General features: G+C 42.9%; 1 protein-coding gene across 1 annotated transcript in view; it reads right to left on the bottom strand.

Annotated features, from left to right (window-relative positions):
* Nucleotides 1-4629: 4629 nt before the first annotated feature.
* Nucleotides 4630-17471, bottom strand: part of ELAPOR1 (endosome-lysosome associated apoptosis and autophagy regulator 1) — a 104726-nt gene continuing 91884 nt past the window's right edge. The window contains exons 15-22 of the mRNA XM_036768058.1: nt 17279-17452; nt 13695-13875; nt 12688-12784; nt 11767-11868; nt 9840-9966; nt 9579-9757; nt 8868-9033; nt 4630-6890 (exon numbers count right to left, since the gene is read on the bottom strand). Of these exons, the coding sequence (XP_036623953.1) occupies nt 6828-6890; nt 8868-9033; nt 9579-9757; nt 9840-9966; nt 11767-11868; nt 12688-12784; nt 13695-13875; nt 17279-17452 (1089 nt within the window). The 3' untranslated portion in view covers nt 4630-6827. The remainder of the gene's footprint in view (nt 6891-8867; nt 9034-9578; nt 9758-9839; nt 9967-11766; nt 11869-12687; nt 12785-13694; nt 13876-17278; nt 17453-17471) is intronic.

Raw genomic sequence — 17471 nt, forward strand, 5'->3', positions numbered from 1 at the left:
TGTGGGGTTAGGAGGGAGGGAGAGAGGGAGATAACTCAGAACTCAAAATGTAGCAAAAAATAAATAAAATTGTGATAAAATGGAATTGTGACCCAAGTGACATGAGGTTGAGTAAACTTGCAAAGATAAGGAACAGTGAAGGAGAATATTAAATCTAGCTTAAGTCTCAACAAAATAGACTTAAAAACTAATTTTCAATTTAATGTACATAACTGTCTTCCTTGTTACCCTTGCACAGTATCTTTCCCACCATCATGCCTTTGCACAGACTGTTCCCTATGCCTGGAAAGCGCTTCCTTCCTCACCTCTACTTCTCAGAATCACCAGCTTCTTTCAAAGCTCAATTTAAGTATCATCTCCTACAGGAAGCCTCTCCTGACTACACAGTTGGTGCTCTCCCCATACACCCAGAAATTCCTTTGAATATAATTTTCAGTGCACATGTAGTCTCCTCTTGATTTCCTTTTGATTTCATGTACCTGGTGGCTCACACAGTGTCCAACATATAGCTGGCACTGAAACAATATTGAAGGACTACCACAAAAGTGAATAATGTGTAATTGTAATGAATAAGCTCAGCCCCTAAGAGAGAAAATGCATCTTTCTCCTTTTGTGGGAGATGACAGGGACTCTGGTTGTGGAATGTTTAAATATATATGTATGTATGCATGCATGAATGTGTATATGTGTATATATAATGTATATATGCATACATAATTTTATATTTGTATACACACATATATGTACATATGTGTATGTGTATATATGTATACACACACACAGTAAAGATAGAGAGAATGTCAGTGGATTTCTCTACATTACTAGGGAAGGTCTACTGAGGAGGAAAGAGTAGAAGGGTACATTTGGCAACGAATGTGATATAAAAGCAAGCCAACAAGCATTTATTAAGCACCTACTAAGTGCCAAGCATTGGGCTAACTCTGGATATAAAGAAAGGTGAAGTCCCTTGCCCCAACTCCCTGCAAAAAACCTAGTCCCTGCTTTCAAGGATCTTAAGTCTTCTGGGGGAGACAAACAGACAAACAAGGCAACTGTAGGATAAATCGGAGATAAAAATGGATGGCCTCGATTTTTTACAGTAAAGAATGAAGTCCTCTGCTGAGAGGGGTGGGGAGGGGGATGATTTGGTAAACTACCTGGTTCATTCTATTTCTTCCATCAGTTACCTAGTGCTAGCCATAAGCACATCATAGAGCACCACTCTACTTACAATTCTGAATCTAGGTCTACCAGAAATATTTTAGTTCAACCTCCTGACTACCTGTTTGGCCCTCTCTCCATCAAGGCTGTGCCAAAGGGCCCTGAACCACATAACAGGGCTGACAGTTGCGGACCTGGAATGTGGATACTTGCAGAGGGGTTTATAAAGCAGGGCTGTCTGGACATGCCTCTCTCAAATTCAGCTTGCCTATGGTGGTAGTGTCTAAACCCAGTGGTAAGCAAGTATAGAGGGAAGTAATCTTTGAGTCAGACATGTGGTGAGGCAGGGAAACAAGATATTCCTGAAACTCCTCCTAAACCATCACATTGGTTGGTTGAATTACAGGGCTAAATAAGATGATTTCTTGGGATGAGTCCCACGTGATTTGCAATAGAGCCACTATCAAAGTCGTGTCCAGATATTACAGTAGTTAAATCTCAAAACACTGACCATTCGAGAGCCAAGGTGTCCAGACCAACCCCTTTAGAATTCAGCTGGACTAGAGTTGGAGACCTGGGTTCAAAACTGATTTTGACATTTAAGCATCTTTGAGCCTCAGATTTCTCATCTGAAAAATGAGGATACTTCTTATTTCACAGCTTACATGCACATGTTTGTTTTTTTTTCCCCCTCCTTACCTAGAATGTAAGCTCCTTGAAGGCCAGGACTGCTTTGTTTCTTCTGTCTATTTCTACAAGCTTTCTCCTACCAACACAGTGCTTGGTACACTCTATGCTTAATGGTTTATCTACTTCACAGTGTGGTTTTAGTGAAAATACTTTCCACCTTCAAGTATTACATAATCATGGGTTGTTGTCATTAGTCCCTCATTCAAATCAAAGTCAACTGCAAGTCATGTCATCATTGCTCTGATGTCATGGTCCTCTTCAAGAAAGAAAGAGAACAAACAAAACTTGGGAGTAGCCTCTGTCCCTGCCCCTGCCCCTGCTCCAGGAACCCTAAGGTCGTCCCCTCCCAGTTTGATTTTTTTTTTTTGAGTTTTGATTAAAGGGGCCATCCCTTGATTAACTACTTAAAGAGGCCTATTCACTGAATGGGTGTTACCTCACTGAAAAGACCTTAGCCTGAAAGGGCCAGGGTCTCACAATGCATCCTGGGCCATCTCCAGTCATCTTGGTGAATATCTGGTCACTGGACCCAGATGGCTCTGGAGGAGAAAAGTGAGGCCGGTGACCTTGCACAGTCCTCCCTCACTCAAATCACAGTCAACTGCAAGTCATGTCATCATTTCCCTGAAGTCATGGTCTTCTTTGAGAATGAAGGACAAACGCAACACAACAACAACCTGGAGGAGCCCTAGGTCCCTCATAAAGGCAGCCATGTTATGAAGCTGGTTAATTGAAAAGCCACAAAAACCGTGCTTGCTCCCAACTATCTCCCTAGCCCTCTTCACCCCAACCCTTTACCTTGAATCTCTCTTCTCAGCTCCTCCCTTGTTTATCTGAGTTATCCCTGGCTTATCTTGGATCTGGGTTCTGTGGCAGTAGGATCAGTAGCCTATGGCGGGTTTTAAAATGTATTGATATATTTTGTTTGAACCCAACAGTCACTTCTTACTAACCTCTCCCCACCCCTACTCCCACCCCTGATACTTTCTCTTAAAAAAGTTAAGCAAAGCCATCTAACACAGTGATTGTAATTGTTGGCACATATAACTTTCTACTCTTGCAGAAGGGAAATGTGTGTTTTAACACTTAACAGAAAAGAAGTATTTCAGTATCATTCATCTAGAACCAACATTGAACTCACAGAGTTCTTTCTGGGGCTCTTACTCCTGACATCTTTACCATGGAACACTGCTAGGGGAAGTCTGGAGTTTTGTGATAGAACTTTCAAAATAAAATTCAAGCTTTCCATTTTGGTAGAGTCCCTGAGTGAGAACAGAGGAGGACTCTTAAGAGTTAAGGACTGTGTAAAAGCAGGAAAACCTGGTTGCCTGAGTACTTATAATTAATCTGTCGTTCAGGCATTTTATACACATGCAATGTGTAAGCCTCCTCATACTAATTATTTTTATTGCATTTGTGGCAGTCCTCCAATCAAATCCCATGCTTCCTTGCTTCCATACCTTTGTTTATGCCATTAATTAAGTCTAGAATGTCCACTTCACCGATATTTGCCTTGAAATCCTATCTGGATTTCAAGGCTCAGCTCAAATGACACTTACTGCATGATGTCTTCTCTCATGTTCCCTCTCCCTCCCCTCTTCCCAAAATAATCTCTTCTCTGAACCCTCAAAGTGCTTTGTACTTCTTTTATGCACTAATAATATTGTATGGTTTAGAAATATAGCTACAATAGCATAATTTCAAAGTGGCCTGTTCCTCCCTACCCCCTCCAGTCTTGCTAAGTGAAATTTAATGCTAATCTGCTTGTAAATAGCATGGTACTAGGGAAGGAGCACTTGGCTTAGAGTCGGAGGACCTGAGTTTTAATCATGGCACCGCCACTTACTACCTGTGTGATCTTGGGGAAGTCATTTAACCTTTCTGGGCCTCAGTTTCCCTATCTTTAAAATGAGGGGTGGGGGATCTAGTAGAGGACCTTTGAGTTCCCTTCTACTTCTAATAAGGGGAGCTAACAGGTGATTACCCAAACTCAAATATGAGAGAAGGCTTAAAGGAGTTGCTACTGGGGTAGAGGACAATGTGAATTTGAGACAGATTTACCTTGAGGGACTTTCTCTACTAATGCTGGCTGGGTGTGGCTATGGGTCAGACTCATAAGAGAACTGAACTAGGTCATCTCTCAGAAGATCTGCACCTCTCTCCTGTAGGGAAAAGGATTGCAATTCAACAGAGAAACAGGAGATGGCAATAGGAGCTTAGGAAATCAGATCAGCATCTCAGTGGGGAAGCAGCAAGTGGCAGCTCTGAACACAAGTGTTCCAGTTGGGATGCAGCACTAGGAGAATGAGTTTTCTGGGTTGAGCATGTACCTTCTCCCACTGGTGGCAAACAAGGATATGTTTCTGTATTTGTTGGTGGGAGGGGTTCCTTGTTATTTACCTTTTTAATTGCTTTAATGTGTCCTCTGGTTTCTGGTAAAAAACAGCATTCAATAGGCCCCATGAGCTGTAGTCTTTAATAGTTACTGAACCAAAAAGAGACCTATGTTTGCAGGGAGGCCAAACTACATTTTGCAGATAATTAGCATAGTTTCCAACTCTCCACCTAGATTGTATGCTCCTCGAGAACAGGGACCGTTTCTTCTCTCCTTCACTGACTTATATACGGCAGTCACTTAATAGATACTTCTTGAAAGATAAGTGCAGTCAGTCATCTAGCCCTAAAACTACAGAGGAGTGCTTAGCTCTTTTTTGCTTGCCATCAAGGTTTGCCGATGCTCATTCCTAATTCACCCATCTACTCCCCAAGCCCATGTTCAAGAAAAAAAAATCCAAAAGGTACATTTTTATTTCATACACACACACACTTGTTACATGCGATACCCATCCCCTAACAAACTACAGACTCTTGGAAAACAGTGTAAAAAGGAAATCCAACCCGTTTTGACAAGACAGAATTTTGGTTTCACAAAGCTGAAAAATGTATTACAAAGTCTCTGTTGTATAAATATAGTCAGTCTTATCTTTAAGGTATAGTCGCGCCAAAAAAGTCAACAAAAAAAATCTTGTTGGTTGGCATAAGAAATCCCCTGGTCCTTGAATACATCATAATTTTCATCTATGCCCCCAGCCAAACATAGGAATTATTTACAAGATGACTAATTCCTGTGTCCCAGGACTTTGGGCATCCCACTGAGATTTTAAGGTCAATTCCTCTCAGAGAGCTTGTTTAAGATATTATGCTCCTTGGCAAAAAAAAAAAAAAAAGCTTTATTAGAAATCGCATGTAAAACATTTCTAAAACACAAATGCATCTGTCTAAGATCTCCAAAGAGCTCAAGGAATAATAGCAAGATGGCTACTAGTGACCCTGATGGTGATCTGGAGTCCCAGGTAGACCCCCTGACTGTACCCTGAGGAATAGAAAAGAGATCTTTGAAACTTTTTAAGCAAATCACTGGAGTTCAAGATTGTTCTGAGGGGGCCCAGACTTTGGCTACACAGTGTGGGAATCAGGGGTGGAGGGGTTATGATTGTTCCCACTGAGGCTGTTTTTGAGAGTGGTCTGGGAGCTCTTTCCTTGTCCTTTGAGGCAGAAGGGTAAAATGCCACAGGAGGGAAGAGAGTGGCTGGATGCTGTCATTGCCAAATTCCCTACCAAACAGAAAGGGCTGGGGTACAGCAGTAATTGTAAGGGAGAGCTAGAGTCAAGTGTGTGCATTTCCTAAGAGAATTTCCCAGCCGAGTCGTAGATCCTAAAGGAGGAAATCACCACAACAAATAGAGAACTTGTGTATCCACTGATAAACCCTACCCTCCCAACACTGTCACTGAGAGTGATCTAGGGGAGCTTTGGGGTTTTAATGAAAAGATTTCTAGGTCAGCTGTAGCTACCCTCGCCATTATGGAGGACAGAGACACAACTTTTAAAATGATAATCCATTCTGTACAAATAAATTAAATATCAACCGACCACTGAACAGTGCAGACAGAAGAAGCAGACAAGTGGGCCAGTGGCCAAGGGACCATCGTTGTCATCTTAGACAGTGTGGTGAAGGGACAGTTGGTGGTGGCGGAAAGGATAAAATAGAATTTTGACTCTTGCTCTGGCTTCTCCAGCCTCTTTTCTTACAGCTTTAGTGAGGTGTAGAACAAAGCAAAGGGAAGGAGCTAGAAAAATTGGGTTTGGGATTGTCTGTGTCCCTTGGGGGCCAGAGGGAGATGGAAGAGAGACAAGAGATGGAATCCTTCAGTATAACATCAGGGGACTGTGGAGTTGGAATCCTTCAGTATAACGTCAGGGTAGGGAACATATCTGACCAGATTCTTTAGTGAATTTCTTTATTAACTTTCTTATTTGGCTCCAGTGAGAACATCTCTGTGATGAGAAAAGGAAAAGTACCACCTAGTAAAGGGGAGAAAATCCTTAAAACAAACCCTCCAGCTCCTTTTGTACTTCATAAGAATGTTGTTCCATATTATACTCGCCACACCAGTCCTCTCTACTCCAGGTTCAACTGTGTGTCCAGAGGAAAGGAGGCCTTTTTATTCAAGACATCAGTAGGAAAGGAGCTCAAGAGATCCCAGCTGACTTGGCACCTAGTTCCCTAAGGGGAAACTGAGGAAAGACAAGGAGAGTTTGTGCCCTTAGATAAAGAGCCAGAAGAAGTCAGCCCCATACTTAACAAGAGAGAACATTTTTTTTCATTTTGGAACAATCAGAACCATTGGTGGATAAAGCTACAGTTTGGGAGGCTGGGTCATTTTAATAAACAGGATGCAAGCAAAGGAGCCATTGTAGAGACAATTGTGGGTGTGTTTGGCAGGTTTGGGGTAAGTAGAATGGGAGTTTGGGGTGTGTATATAAAAAAATCTGAAATTTAAACATTTTATGATAAGGCCACATAAAGAATCTTCCAGCTGCAGGTGTGGGAGATAGCCAAGCAGCCAAGTCACTGTGGGCTCACAAAACAATCTGCCTAGGTAAGGAAGTGGGAGGAGGCAGGTCTGGGCCCCTCACATGTCCATGTCTCCTGAGGATGTCTTCAGTGGCACAGAGTCAAATCCATCCGGTGTCCTCTGAAAGAGAGACAGTGATTGGGGATGACTGGCACCCTTGGGTCTTCTTCTATACCCCGCAGGGAGAAGCAAGGGTTAGGGGTGTGGAGAAGCATTGCAGGAATGCTAAGGTACAGGAAAGCTAGTTGGTAGGTGGAAAAAGTGAAAGGGTAAAATCCTGATTTCAATAGCTACATAGAAATGAGAACTCTTGTCAGTATTTGAGCTTGCTTTCTTCTTTTTTTCAAGGACACCTTATTGATCAAGGGAATTAGAAAAGCCAGTGGTAAAAGTTAAAGAGAAGTTTTTAAGGAAAAAAAAATAAAAGCTTCCTAACTCATCAACTGAATTAAAATTAAACCCTCTCTATGACATAATGCTGAACCTTTATGATGTGCCTCCCCACTCCATTGCCTACCTGCCAGGTTCCTGGGATTGACTATTTTCCCACCAGAAAACAAACAAACTGACAAACAGATGAAGGCGGGGGAGATGAAGGGAGGTGCTTGGCAAAGTGAACAGGATTCAGGAGTTCAGATTTTCCTTCCCTCCTCCACATCTGCAATCCCCACCCCCGCTCACATATATTTGCCTCAGTTCCCTCCACTGTAAATGGGGATAATAAAGCACCTATCTCCCAGGGTTGTTATGAGGATAAAATGAGAATATCTGTAATGTGGTTAGCACAGTGCCTGGCACATAGTAGGCGTTATAGAAATGTTGGCTATTATTATTATTAATTATCATCATTATTGTTATACACACACATACTGCAGATGCTTTTAAGTCACTTGGCACAGGGCAGGAATTAGGGCACTTGTAGAACTGTAGAAGCAGCTCATGCTGGCTATGCCTTCTGCTTGGCTCCATGCCCAGCCATAAAGCAGTGTCTGGTGTTCACATTTACAAGCATCAAGCTCACCCTCTTACCCACACAAACCCTATCCCTCCCAACTCTGAATCGCTCACACAAGAACGCCGCTATAACTCATCGCCCAGAAGGGTTTGGCCAGGATGCCTTGAGGGACAGCACCCCCTGCTGGCTAAATAAGGTGCCCTATGCCCCCTGCTTTGGACTAAAGCCAGGTTTTAGCCTAGGGAACAGTAATAACGTTATTCCACATTTGTAAAGCGCTAGCTTTCCAAAAGGCTAGAGCCAGCCTAATTGAAATCAAACCCTCTCTACAATATAATTACACGGTCCTAATATGGGTTGGTTTGTTTACATTTCCAGAAAGAGTTGTTAAGTAATGTGCCTACAAGAAAAGGATTTCTAATTTAGGGCTAGAAGGGACCCCAGATGATCAGCAAGCCCAAACTACATCTACGAGACCTTGGGGGTGGGAGCACTATTCCCAGATGCAGCTGAAACCAAGAGGGAGCCAAGGAGAGACAGGGATTAAACCAGCGTGGATTTACAGCTGGAGGGGCTTTAGGGTCTTTAGGTCCAAAACTCTCATTTTGCAGATGAGGAAACTGAGGACCAGAGAGGGGAACTGTCTTGTTCAAGATCATACAGGTAGAAAGCAGCAGTGCTGAGATTTGAACTCAGATCTTAAGACTCTTCCACTGGAGCATGCTGGGTAGAACTGGCCATTGCAGGAAAACCACTAGTCTTAATTAAATTCAGGAAACCTGGAATTAAGTCCCAATTCTAACAATAGCAATATGGCTGTGGGCAAGTTCCGTAGCCTCAGTTTCTGCATATGTAAGATGGAGATAATGATAGTTATATAAGGTTGTTCTAAGGAAAATGCTTTGTAAAACTTACATATAAATATAGGTTATCACTATTATTATTATAGCTAGAGAAAGTTCAATGAATGAATGGAATGGAATGGAATGAAAAGAAGATGGAGAACAGAAAGCAGGGATGGGCCACTGAGTAATTCTGGGCCACTCAGCTTTCTAAGAGAGTCATTCCTTCCTAGGACCGATGCCCTTCTCTGTCTAGCTCTGGCAACACGCCCTTGGTACCGTGTGGCTTGCCCAACTTACCTTAGAAGTGAATGATTTGATCTTCCCAAAGAGCGACTTTTTGCTGGTGAATATGAGATCATCCTCTACATCCTCGCCCTCCATGATGGCGCAGCTGTCAGCGGCAGGCAGATCACAGTCCTTAAGGGTGGCATTCATCACCAGCTTGGAGTACTTGTACTCCAGTCTATGAAAGAGAAGGACAGGAAAACAAACCCATCAGTTTGGGTTGATGGCGTATGAGCGAGCTGGGCCGGAGACAATCATTTCCCTTTCATGGCAGGGGAAGATCAGTCACAGAGTAGGGGTAGCAAGGCTGAGAGAAGGTTCTAGGTTATCTTGGCTCTCCATCCAATGATCTGTTTTCTAACATTGATGCCTCGGTGAATTTCAAAGCACTATATAAATATGACCAAATATGTGGGAATAAAAAATACTCAGGGTAACAGAAAAATGAAAAAATAAATACATCCTGCACTTACTTTTTATTTGAGGATCTCCCAGCTATTCAGATTTCTAACGTACTCCAGATGAGGATAGACAGTATTATCATCCTCACTTAAGAAAGAGGTTAAGTGGTTAGCCCTAGATTTACAAGGTTGAGGGCCAGCACAGGGAAAGATCCCAGCAATTCTGACTCGTAGGATATGGGATGCTCCCCCAACCTCCAGTTCCATCCCCCTCTATCCTTTTCCTCCATCCCTAACTCTACCCAGATATCTAGTCACGTACTTTTGGTTCTTTTTCCAGAAGTAACAGGTCATGACAGTGAGAAGAATAGCAGCACAGGTGCCTGCAGAGATGCCCACTTTGAGCCAAAAATCCATCGTCTTGCAGATGGTAACACTCTGGTCTGGCAGGGCGATGCCTCCTGTACACAGCTTCGGCTCCCGCCACACATAAGTGGTTCTCTGTTGGGGAGGGAAACAAGGATTTTTAGCGTCAAAACTTTACTATGTCTGGATTAGTGAATACTCCACCAGGGGGCTTTACCTGAATTCCGGCCACACAGCTACTGATGATAGCGTGGTAGTCAGAGCTGGAGCAGAGGGGGCAAGCTGTCACACTCTCCCACAAGAAGTGGAAGTTACAGCCATCACAAGTCCCATCAGAACATTTCCTAGTTGAATAGAGAAAGGAGAATATTACTTATGGGGAAGAGACATGTAGTAGAAAATCCCTTGTCATATGTTCTCTGTCTTCTCCTTCCTTTGCCCAGATCCTCCATATTTCTCCCAAACTTTGATCCCTACTATGGTCTATCCACCCCAATTGCTACCATAGAGGCCTTGATCCTTGATAGCCATTTTAACATCACTGTACACAAATAGCATGTCATAGTGCCTTGCACAACCCTATGGTGTCTTCTCTTCTGTTTGGTATTGCTCACTATACCCCCAACCTCTCTACCCATCAAGATCCCTGCCATCAGCAAGATCCTCACATAGCCTCCTGTAATGGTAATTTAAATTTGAAGACCTTTCCTACCCATTAATAGGCCCATGTGTCCTGCTTATGTCACAGAAAGCCTAAGTCACATGTGGTGGGAGGAGCCTGCTGAACACTGGAAGGGTGGAGCAGGAAATGCTCAGAGTGGTTAGAGCTGAGGGACAGAGCAGATGTGTGCTGGCTGTGCTGTGAGCGATTGTTGGTGGCAAGGCCCCAGCAGGGGGTGGGAAGGTCATGGGATGGCTTGGATCCCTGCTGTGATGTTGTGTTTTAGGTTCTTTGCTGTTTTTATGAAGTGGACTTACTGGTTCCGGAATTTGCTTGCTGCTTGGATGGGGCGGACTTATTGGTTTTGGGATCTTGTTCTTTGGTGTCTGAATAAATGGTTTACTTCTTCTACCTTTTATATGGAGAGTCTCTTATATTTTGCAATACAGAACTACACAGGTATATTTACAATTATCATCTATATTGTGATTATTGCCTTGCTAATACAACTCCTCAGCCACTGACCCCCTCCTACCATTTTTATGTCCCTACTTAGTTGATTGCTTAGAAGACACGGCCACTAAGGGTGAGCCTTCAGATAACCACATGCTTCATGTAAGTCCTTTCCTGATGGGACCTCCTGTCTTTTACAATGGCTGAGATTCCTCAGTTTATCTGTGTGCTTTAAAGAAGTAGCTAATTATGTATAAAAATAGAATTCAGAGGCAGAAGCTTGTGACAGTCTGCATAGAACAAACTGGCCAGAACAGCATGACCCATAGCTATCCTCAGTCATTATTTGACAGTAGAGGATGGATTTGACGTCTTCCATTGGTTTATTCCTTTCCTCTGTGAAAGCCCTTCACAATCTGGCTCCAACCTACCTTTCCAGGCTAATTAGATAACATTCCCTTTCACACACTCAATGATCCAGCCAAAGTAGCCTTCCTGCAGTTCCTCATCCATGACATTCCAGCTCTCCTTACTGAGCCTTTGAAAGGCTGCCCCTCTCCCCTATGCTTGGAATGTTCTCCTTCCTCACCTCTACCTCATAAACACTAGATCCCTTTAGAGCTCAACCCTAGGGCCACCTCCTACATGAAGCTTTGCCTGTTGCCATAGCTGCTAATATCTACAACTACCTCCCGGAGATTGTCATGTATTTGTTTGCTCTATGTGTATTTTGCATTTGCTTGTGGGCAAATATGTTGTTTCCCCCAAGTAGTAAGTTCTTTGAGGACAGGGACTATTTAATTGTCCCCAGGGCCCAGTACAATGTTTGGCACATAATAGGTGCTTAATAAATGCTTTTTTGATTGATTGCTTCCTGAGTCCATTGAGGGTTCAGGGCTCTTTGTGTCCCCAAGGACCCACGAGGAGGTCTTCTTCTTCTCCTTCAAGATGCCTTCTCCTTCCCTCCCTTCAACCATTTCCTGAGTAACAGAAAACACAGGCTTCAGTGCTCCCCATCTATTATACTTACACTGGCAGTGAGAGGCTTCCAGGGGCAGGTTTTAGTGGATTGCATCTGACTCGGACAGTGGTTGACCTCCCAGAAGTGCAGGATTGTGTCACTTCATTAGACCTGCAAAGGAATCCAGACCACTTGGATGAGACCACAGATAACTATTGGTGTTCCTAAGGAGTCAACCTGGCATGGACCTAAGGCCCTCTGCTGGCAGCAAGGATGCTCGGGTTATGTGACACAAAGAGAGACAACCTAGATGACTGGTATTGGCTTGGTTTACTCATATCTGAAAGGGCAGGAGGGAGAAACATCAGGAGCCTCAGTAAAGGGGAAGAGGAAGAGTCAGGAGAGAGATCAGAGGGCTTGACGGTACAGCAAAGAAGTGGTGGATGGCAGAGGCAGAATGGGGCATACATTCTCAGACATGGCCAATGTGTTCATGGTTTTGTTTGACTAAACTTATTTGTTACAAGATGAAGTTCTATAGTGGAGGCAGAGACAACAGTAATTTAAAAGAAAAAGTAAAATATTTAAAAATCATTAGGGGTATGAAACACAAGAATATGGTTCACTGTGAGTGCAGGTTGTTTCATTCTTTGTGCTTGTATCCCCAATAGGTGCTTGGCATGTAGTAGGCATTTAATCAATGCTTGTTGATTGATTGATACAGAATTGGAGAATCTTTAGTCTAAAGAGGTTCGTACAGACCATCTAGGCTCTCCCTCTTGCTCCCAGGACAGGACTGCCCCAAGGATGATATGGAATTCTAGAGATGCTGCGGAAAATGGACCGCAATTGTACTTTATGGGCAGATGCTTCACAGGTCACAGTAATTTTATATCAGTGTATGGCCAAGGAGAGATGGATGGATGGATGCCACAGAACCCTCTACTTCGCCCAAGGGTAGTTTTTTTACATACCAGACTTGTGCCTCACCTGTAAAAGAAGATCACATCGGGCATCCTCAGAGTTTCAGAGGGAAAAAGTTCAGCTGGGGAGGTGATTCCATCTAGGTTCATGTCTGTTGTTACCCCTGCCAAAGCAAAGTCTCCCAATTAATTCTCAGTAGGAACACAAGCTGAGAACTACCCTATTTCTCTCAGCCCTGTATTTCATCAGAGGTTTTGCAAACCTATATATCATGCTATGCCTAGAGGCAGCTGATGAATGGGGCAAAAATCCAAAAAAGGAATAAAGAAACAGGGTGAATTGGGAATGGAATTAGACATAGAATCTAGAAGTTCAGGTGCCCAGTCTGAATCTCTAACCACTGACGCATATAGTCGTTTTCTTTATCCATTTACTCATTCGCTCATTAATTCAGATATTTACTGGCTCCTTTGTGATTGACCCCCTGGATCACTGCCTTGTTGTGGCAGAGAGGCTTGCGTAGCTCAATGAAACTATGAGCTGTGCTGTGCAGGGTTACCCAAGATGGATAAGTCACCATTTGAGATCACAGGGTTATCCAGGACAGACAGGTCATGCTTTCAAATCGTGGTCCTGAAGAGGACTTTTGAGAGTCATTTGGACAGCAAGGAGATAAATCAATCAATGCTTAAAGAAATTAATTCAGGTTATTCGCTGGAAGGTCAAATACTGAAGCTGAAGCTTAAATACTTTTTTTTTAAATTTTGCAGCTTCAATACTTTGGCCATGTAATGAGCAGGTGAGACTTACTGGAAAAAACCCTGCCTGATGCTGGGAAAGACCAAAGGCAAAAGGAGAGGAGATGGATAGACAGTGTCATAGAAACAATGAACATGAACTTGGACAGACTTTGAGAGATAGTGAGGATAAACGGGCCTGGTGCGCTATGGTTCATGGGGTCACAAAGAGTCAGACATGACTGAACAATTGAAAGACAACACAACTCCTATGTGCTTAGCATAACTTTGGGACCTTCCTTCTATACCTGAGGCCTGGCTGACAGTGCCACTCACCTACAAGGCGATCAGCAAGGCTGACAGGCTGCGAGGAGACACCAGCCTTATAGCCTGTCACCTCAGAGGGGATGATGACTGACTGACAGGCGTAGGATGTGATGGATTTAGAGAAGCCCGACTCCCCCTCTGGGATGCGGATGTCAGTGACATTATCTGTGCATGAAGCCATCTTCTTACCCTGGGGAAGAAATGGATCAATGGTTAGGGAAAACCTTCAAAGGAAAAGAGGGGATAAACTGGCTAATGTCTAAGATTTCAGCTTTTCTGTGGTCCAGAACAGAGAATGACTCATTTCAGACTTAATTACAAGCTAGGGAGAAAATGAAGACCAAGTTCCATGTGTCCTGGCTTTTGAGACTATGTATCAAGCATCCCCATTCTTTTATGAAGAAGAGATATTTTCTATTTGAGGTGGTTTGGGATCACTTCAGGTTTGAGGTGACTACATGGGAACATTGAGACCTGATTTCATTTATTCATTCATTTATTTAAATTTTGAGTTCCATGTTGTCTCACTTCTCCCCAACTCTACAGTAGAGAAAGCCAACATTTGAAATATATATATGGACTGATTTTCACTAAAAATGGCCCATTACTATAGAGAATGAACTTTGAGATGATGAAGCAATCCCTTTATTTAATCTGCTGAGCTGGAGGAACCAATGACTTAGCGGACCTTTTAAAGGAGAGAATATGTGGGCTTGCTCTCTTCCCTCAACCCTCCAGGTGGCAACATGGAACCTTGAGACATCCATGGGGGGTCAGAGTGGATAGGGTGCTGGGCCTGAAGTCAGGAAGATCCGAGTTCAAATCCAACCTCAGATACTTCCTAGCTGTATGACCCAGGCTAGTCACTTATCCCCTGTCTGCTTCAGCTTCTTCAACTGTAAAGTGGAGATGATAATAGCATTGTTGTGAGGATTAAATGAGATAATATTTGTAAAGCCCGTGGCACACCACCTAGCCCATAGTAGGCACTTAAGAAATGTTTATTCCTTTTCTTCCTTCCTTCTTTTCCTGCCCTGGCACCACGGTGTCTGCTCTCACAAGACAGCTAGAATAGGGGCTCTCCAGTAGCTAAGGTTGTGCCTTGGTCCCTACCTACATTTTCTGCTTTATGTTTCCTTTCCTGAGTACGTGACTGAGCATCAACCTCAAGGTGCGTGTGTCTGCTCTTAGAGGTGACCTCATGGGTTCAAGAGGTCCAGAGGTCCAATGCTTCCTAACTGACTATGGTCCAGGGAAAGTTCTTCATCAGAGAAAATGATTGAATAATTGGTAGTTATTTAAACAGTACTGAGCCAAAGTGAAATGTGGGCCATGTCTTTTCAGAAGTTCCCACATGCTGCTTTGTGTTTTGTTGAGGTTTAATTGTCAGCTTCCCAGAAAAGACTATAACAGGAGTTCTAAGTTATTAAATCCTGTTTTAAATTCATTTATTCTCATGAGTATTTGGTATTAAGTATCTTTCTACTCTTCCTTTTTGGGGAAAGTCTAGATATGAGCCCAAACCTAAGCTATAAGTAAATCAGCCGGGGGGCTCTGGGATAAGGGTTTAATAAGGTGAAAAGAGTGAGGAAAGGGAGATTTAGGTTCCCTCTCATTATCAGCCAGACCCTCCCCCCCCCAGGAATGAACCCAGTCCAGGCTGCAGATCTATATCCAGAGTAGAGTAGTCCCCTTCTAGAGAAGTGAGTGGGCACTGTACTTGTGCTGTGGGCACATCAATGGTTGCTTAATAGCAATGTGTGAAGAAATAGGCACAAGGAGGCTAAGAGACTTTGTTAAGAGAATAAGCATCAGAGGTGGAATTTCAAGTCTTCCTGACTCTATCCACTATATAAAATGAGGGGGTTATAGTCACTGACTTTCAACATCCCTTTCAGTTCTAAATCTATGATTCTGGGATCCTATGTCATATTGCCTCTGATAAATAGTAAATACAAGTAATAGTAATATAAGTAATAGTAAATACAAGATTCAAACCCAGGTCCTCTGATTCCAAATCCAGGGACCTCCAGGACCATCAAGTACAGCCTGCCTCATTTATAGATAAGGAAATAAATCAGGTTGGGGATCTTACCCAAGATCACAAAGGCAGTAAGAAACAGGCAAGTTCAGGAGAACCCAGGCCCTCAGACTACAAATGTGGGGCTCTTACTTTAACCCAGACTGTGACTCTGTAGTTCAGTGTGGCTATCAGTCCCAATCTTGTGCCATCAGCATAGTTTATTAGCATACAGTATATGCCTTCACCCACATTATTGACAATCATGTTAAAAGTACAGAGATGAAGACACATTCCAGGTCATATCTGTGTATATGTTCATGTCTTCCTTTCCCTCACAACTCTTAAACAGGTTCTTTTTTGTGACCCGTGAGCGATACTGACCATGGGATTTTCTTGGCAAAGATAAGAGAGTGGTTTGCTATTCCTTCTCCAGTTGATTAAGGCAAACAGGTTAAGTGACTTGCCCAGAGTCATGCAGCTGGTAAGTGTCTGAGGCCAGATTTGAACCCATGAAGATGAGTCTTCCTGACTGCAGGTCCAGCATGCACTGAACCATTTAGCTGCCCCCCCAAATAGCATCCTAGCAGCTATCAAATAAAACCCAAATTCCTTAACCTTGTTTTTTTAAGGCTCTTCACAATATGACTTCAACCTACTTAGCAGTCTTTCATGGTACTATCCTAGACAAACTAGATTTCTTACCATTCTCCATTTATGTTCAGTGATTTGTTTATTGTCTTCGGGCCTGGATTCATGCTATAACCAATGCCTTAAATACCCTTCCTAACCTTTTACCCCATTTTCTGTCTGCTGAAATCCTAAGTATCCATCAAGTTTCAATGAGCTTCCTAAATCCTAGGCAGCTACTGGTGGCATACCCAGCTGGGCCTGGAGTCAGGAAGATCTGGGTTCAAATTCTGCCTTAGACTCTTCCTAGTGGCTGTGTGACCCTAGGCAAGTCACTTAACATGTTTGCCTCAGTTTTTTCAACTGTAAAATGAGGATAATTATAGCACCTACCTTGCAGGATTATCATGAGGATCAAATGAGACAGTATTTTTAAAAAGCACTTCGTATAGTCCCTGGCACGTAGTAGGTACTATAAAAATGCTTATTCCCTTCCCTTCCTCCTCTAAAAAAAATCCTGTCAGCTTAAAATGACCTTTCCTTTTCTGGGTTTCCAGACAATACTTTCTCTATTCCTCTCTGAAGCACTTAATTTATTCTATTTTGCATGGTAAACTATTCTCTTACATATTATGCTCTTCCACTAAATCACAAGGTCCATGAGAGCAGGGATTATTTCTTATTATTTTTTATATCTTCCCCACTACCCCTCTTGCTGCTTTGTACATCAGCATTTAATAAATGTTTGTTGAACTATATTTTCAAAAATAGTTAAAAAAAAAGATAATCCCTAAATTTTAATTATTCATGGAAAAAAAAATGTCCTAGAGGAAAAAGTTGTTTCTCCACTTTTTTTTTTCCTGGCCATCAAATATTTCATCCCTTCTCCATCAGCAGCCTTGCCCATATTCTCTTCCCATGCACACACCCGCACACATTTTACCTGGTTTCCACAGAGGCTGAGGGTAAAGTGGTGGAAATACTTGAGCCCTTTGGAAGTAAAGCTTGGTCCCCCAAACAGAGAGATAGGATTTGCCAAGGCTGAGAAGTCATAGTCGAAGGTCCTGGCTGCATTGGTGACAGAGAAGGTGCAATCGTTGAAACACAGTGAGTGGATCTGCAGGGAGGAACAGGAA

The sequence above is a fragment of the Trichosurus vulpecula genome, chromosome 7 (genome assembly GCF_011100635.1).
Source record: "Trichosurus vulpecula isolate mTriVul1 chromosome 7, mTriVul1.pri, whole genome shotgun sequence".
Taxonomy (NCBI): Eukaryota; Metazoa; Chordata; class Mammalia; order Diprotodontia; family Phalangeridae; genus Trichosurus; species Trichosurus vulpecula.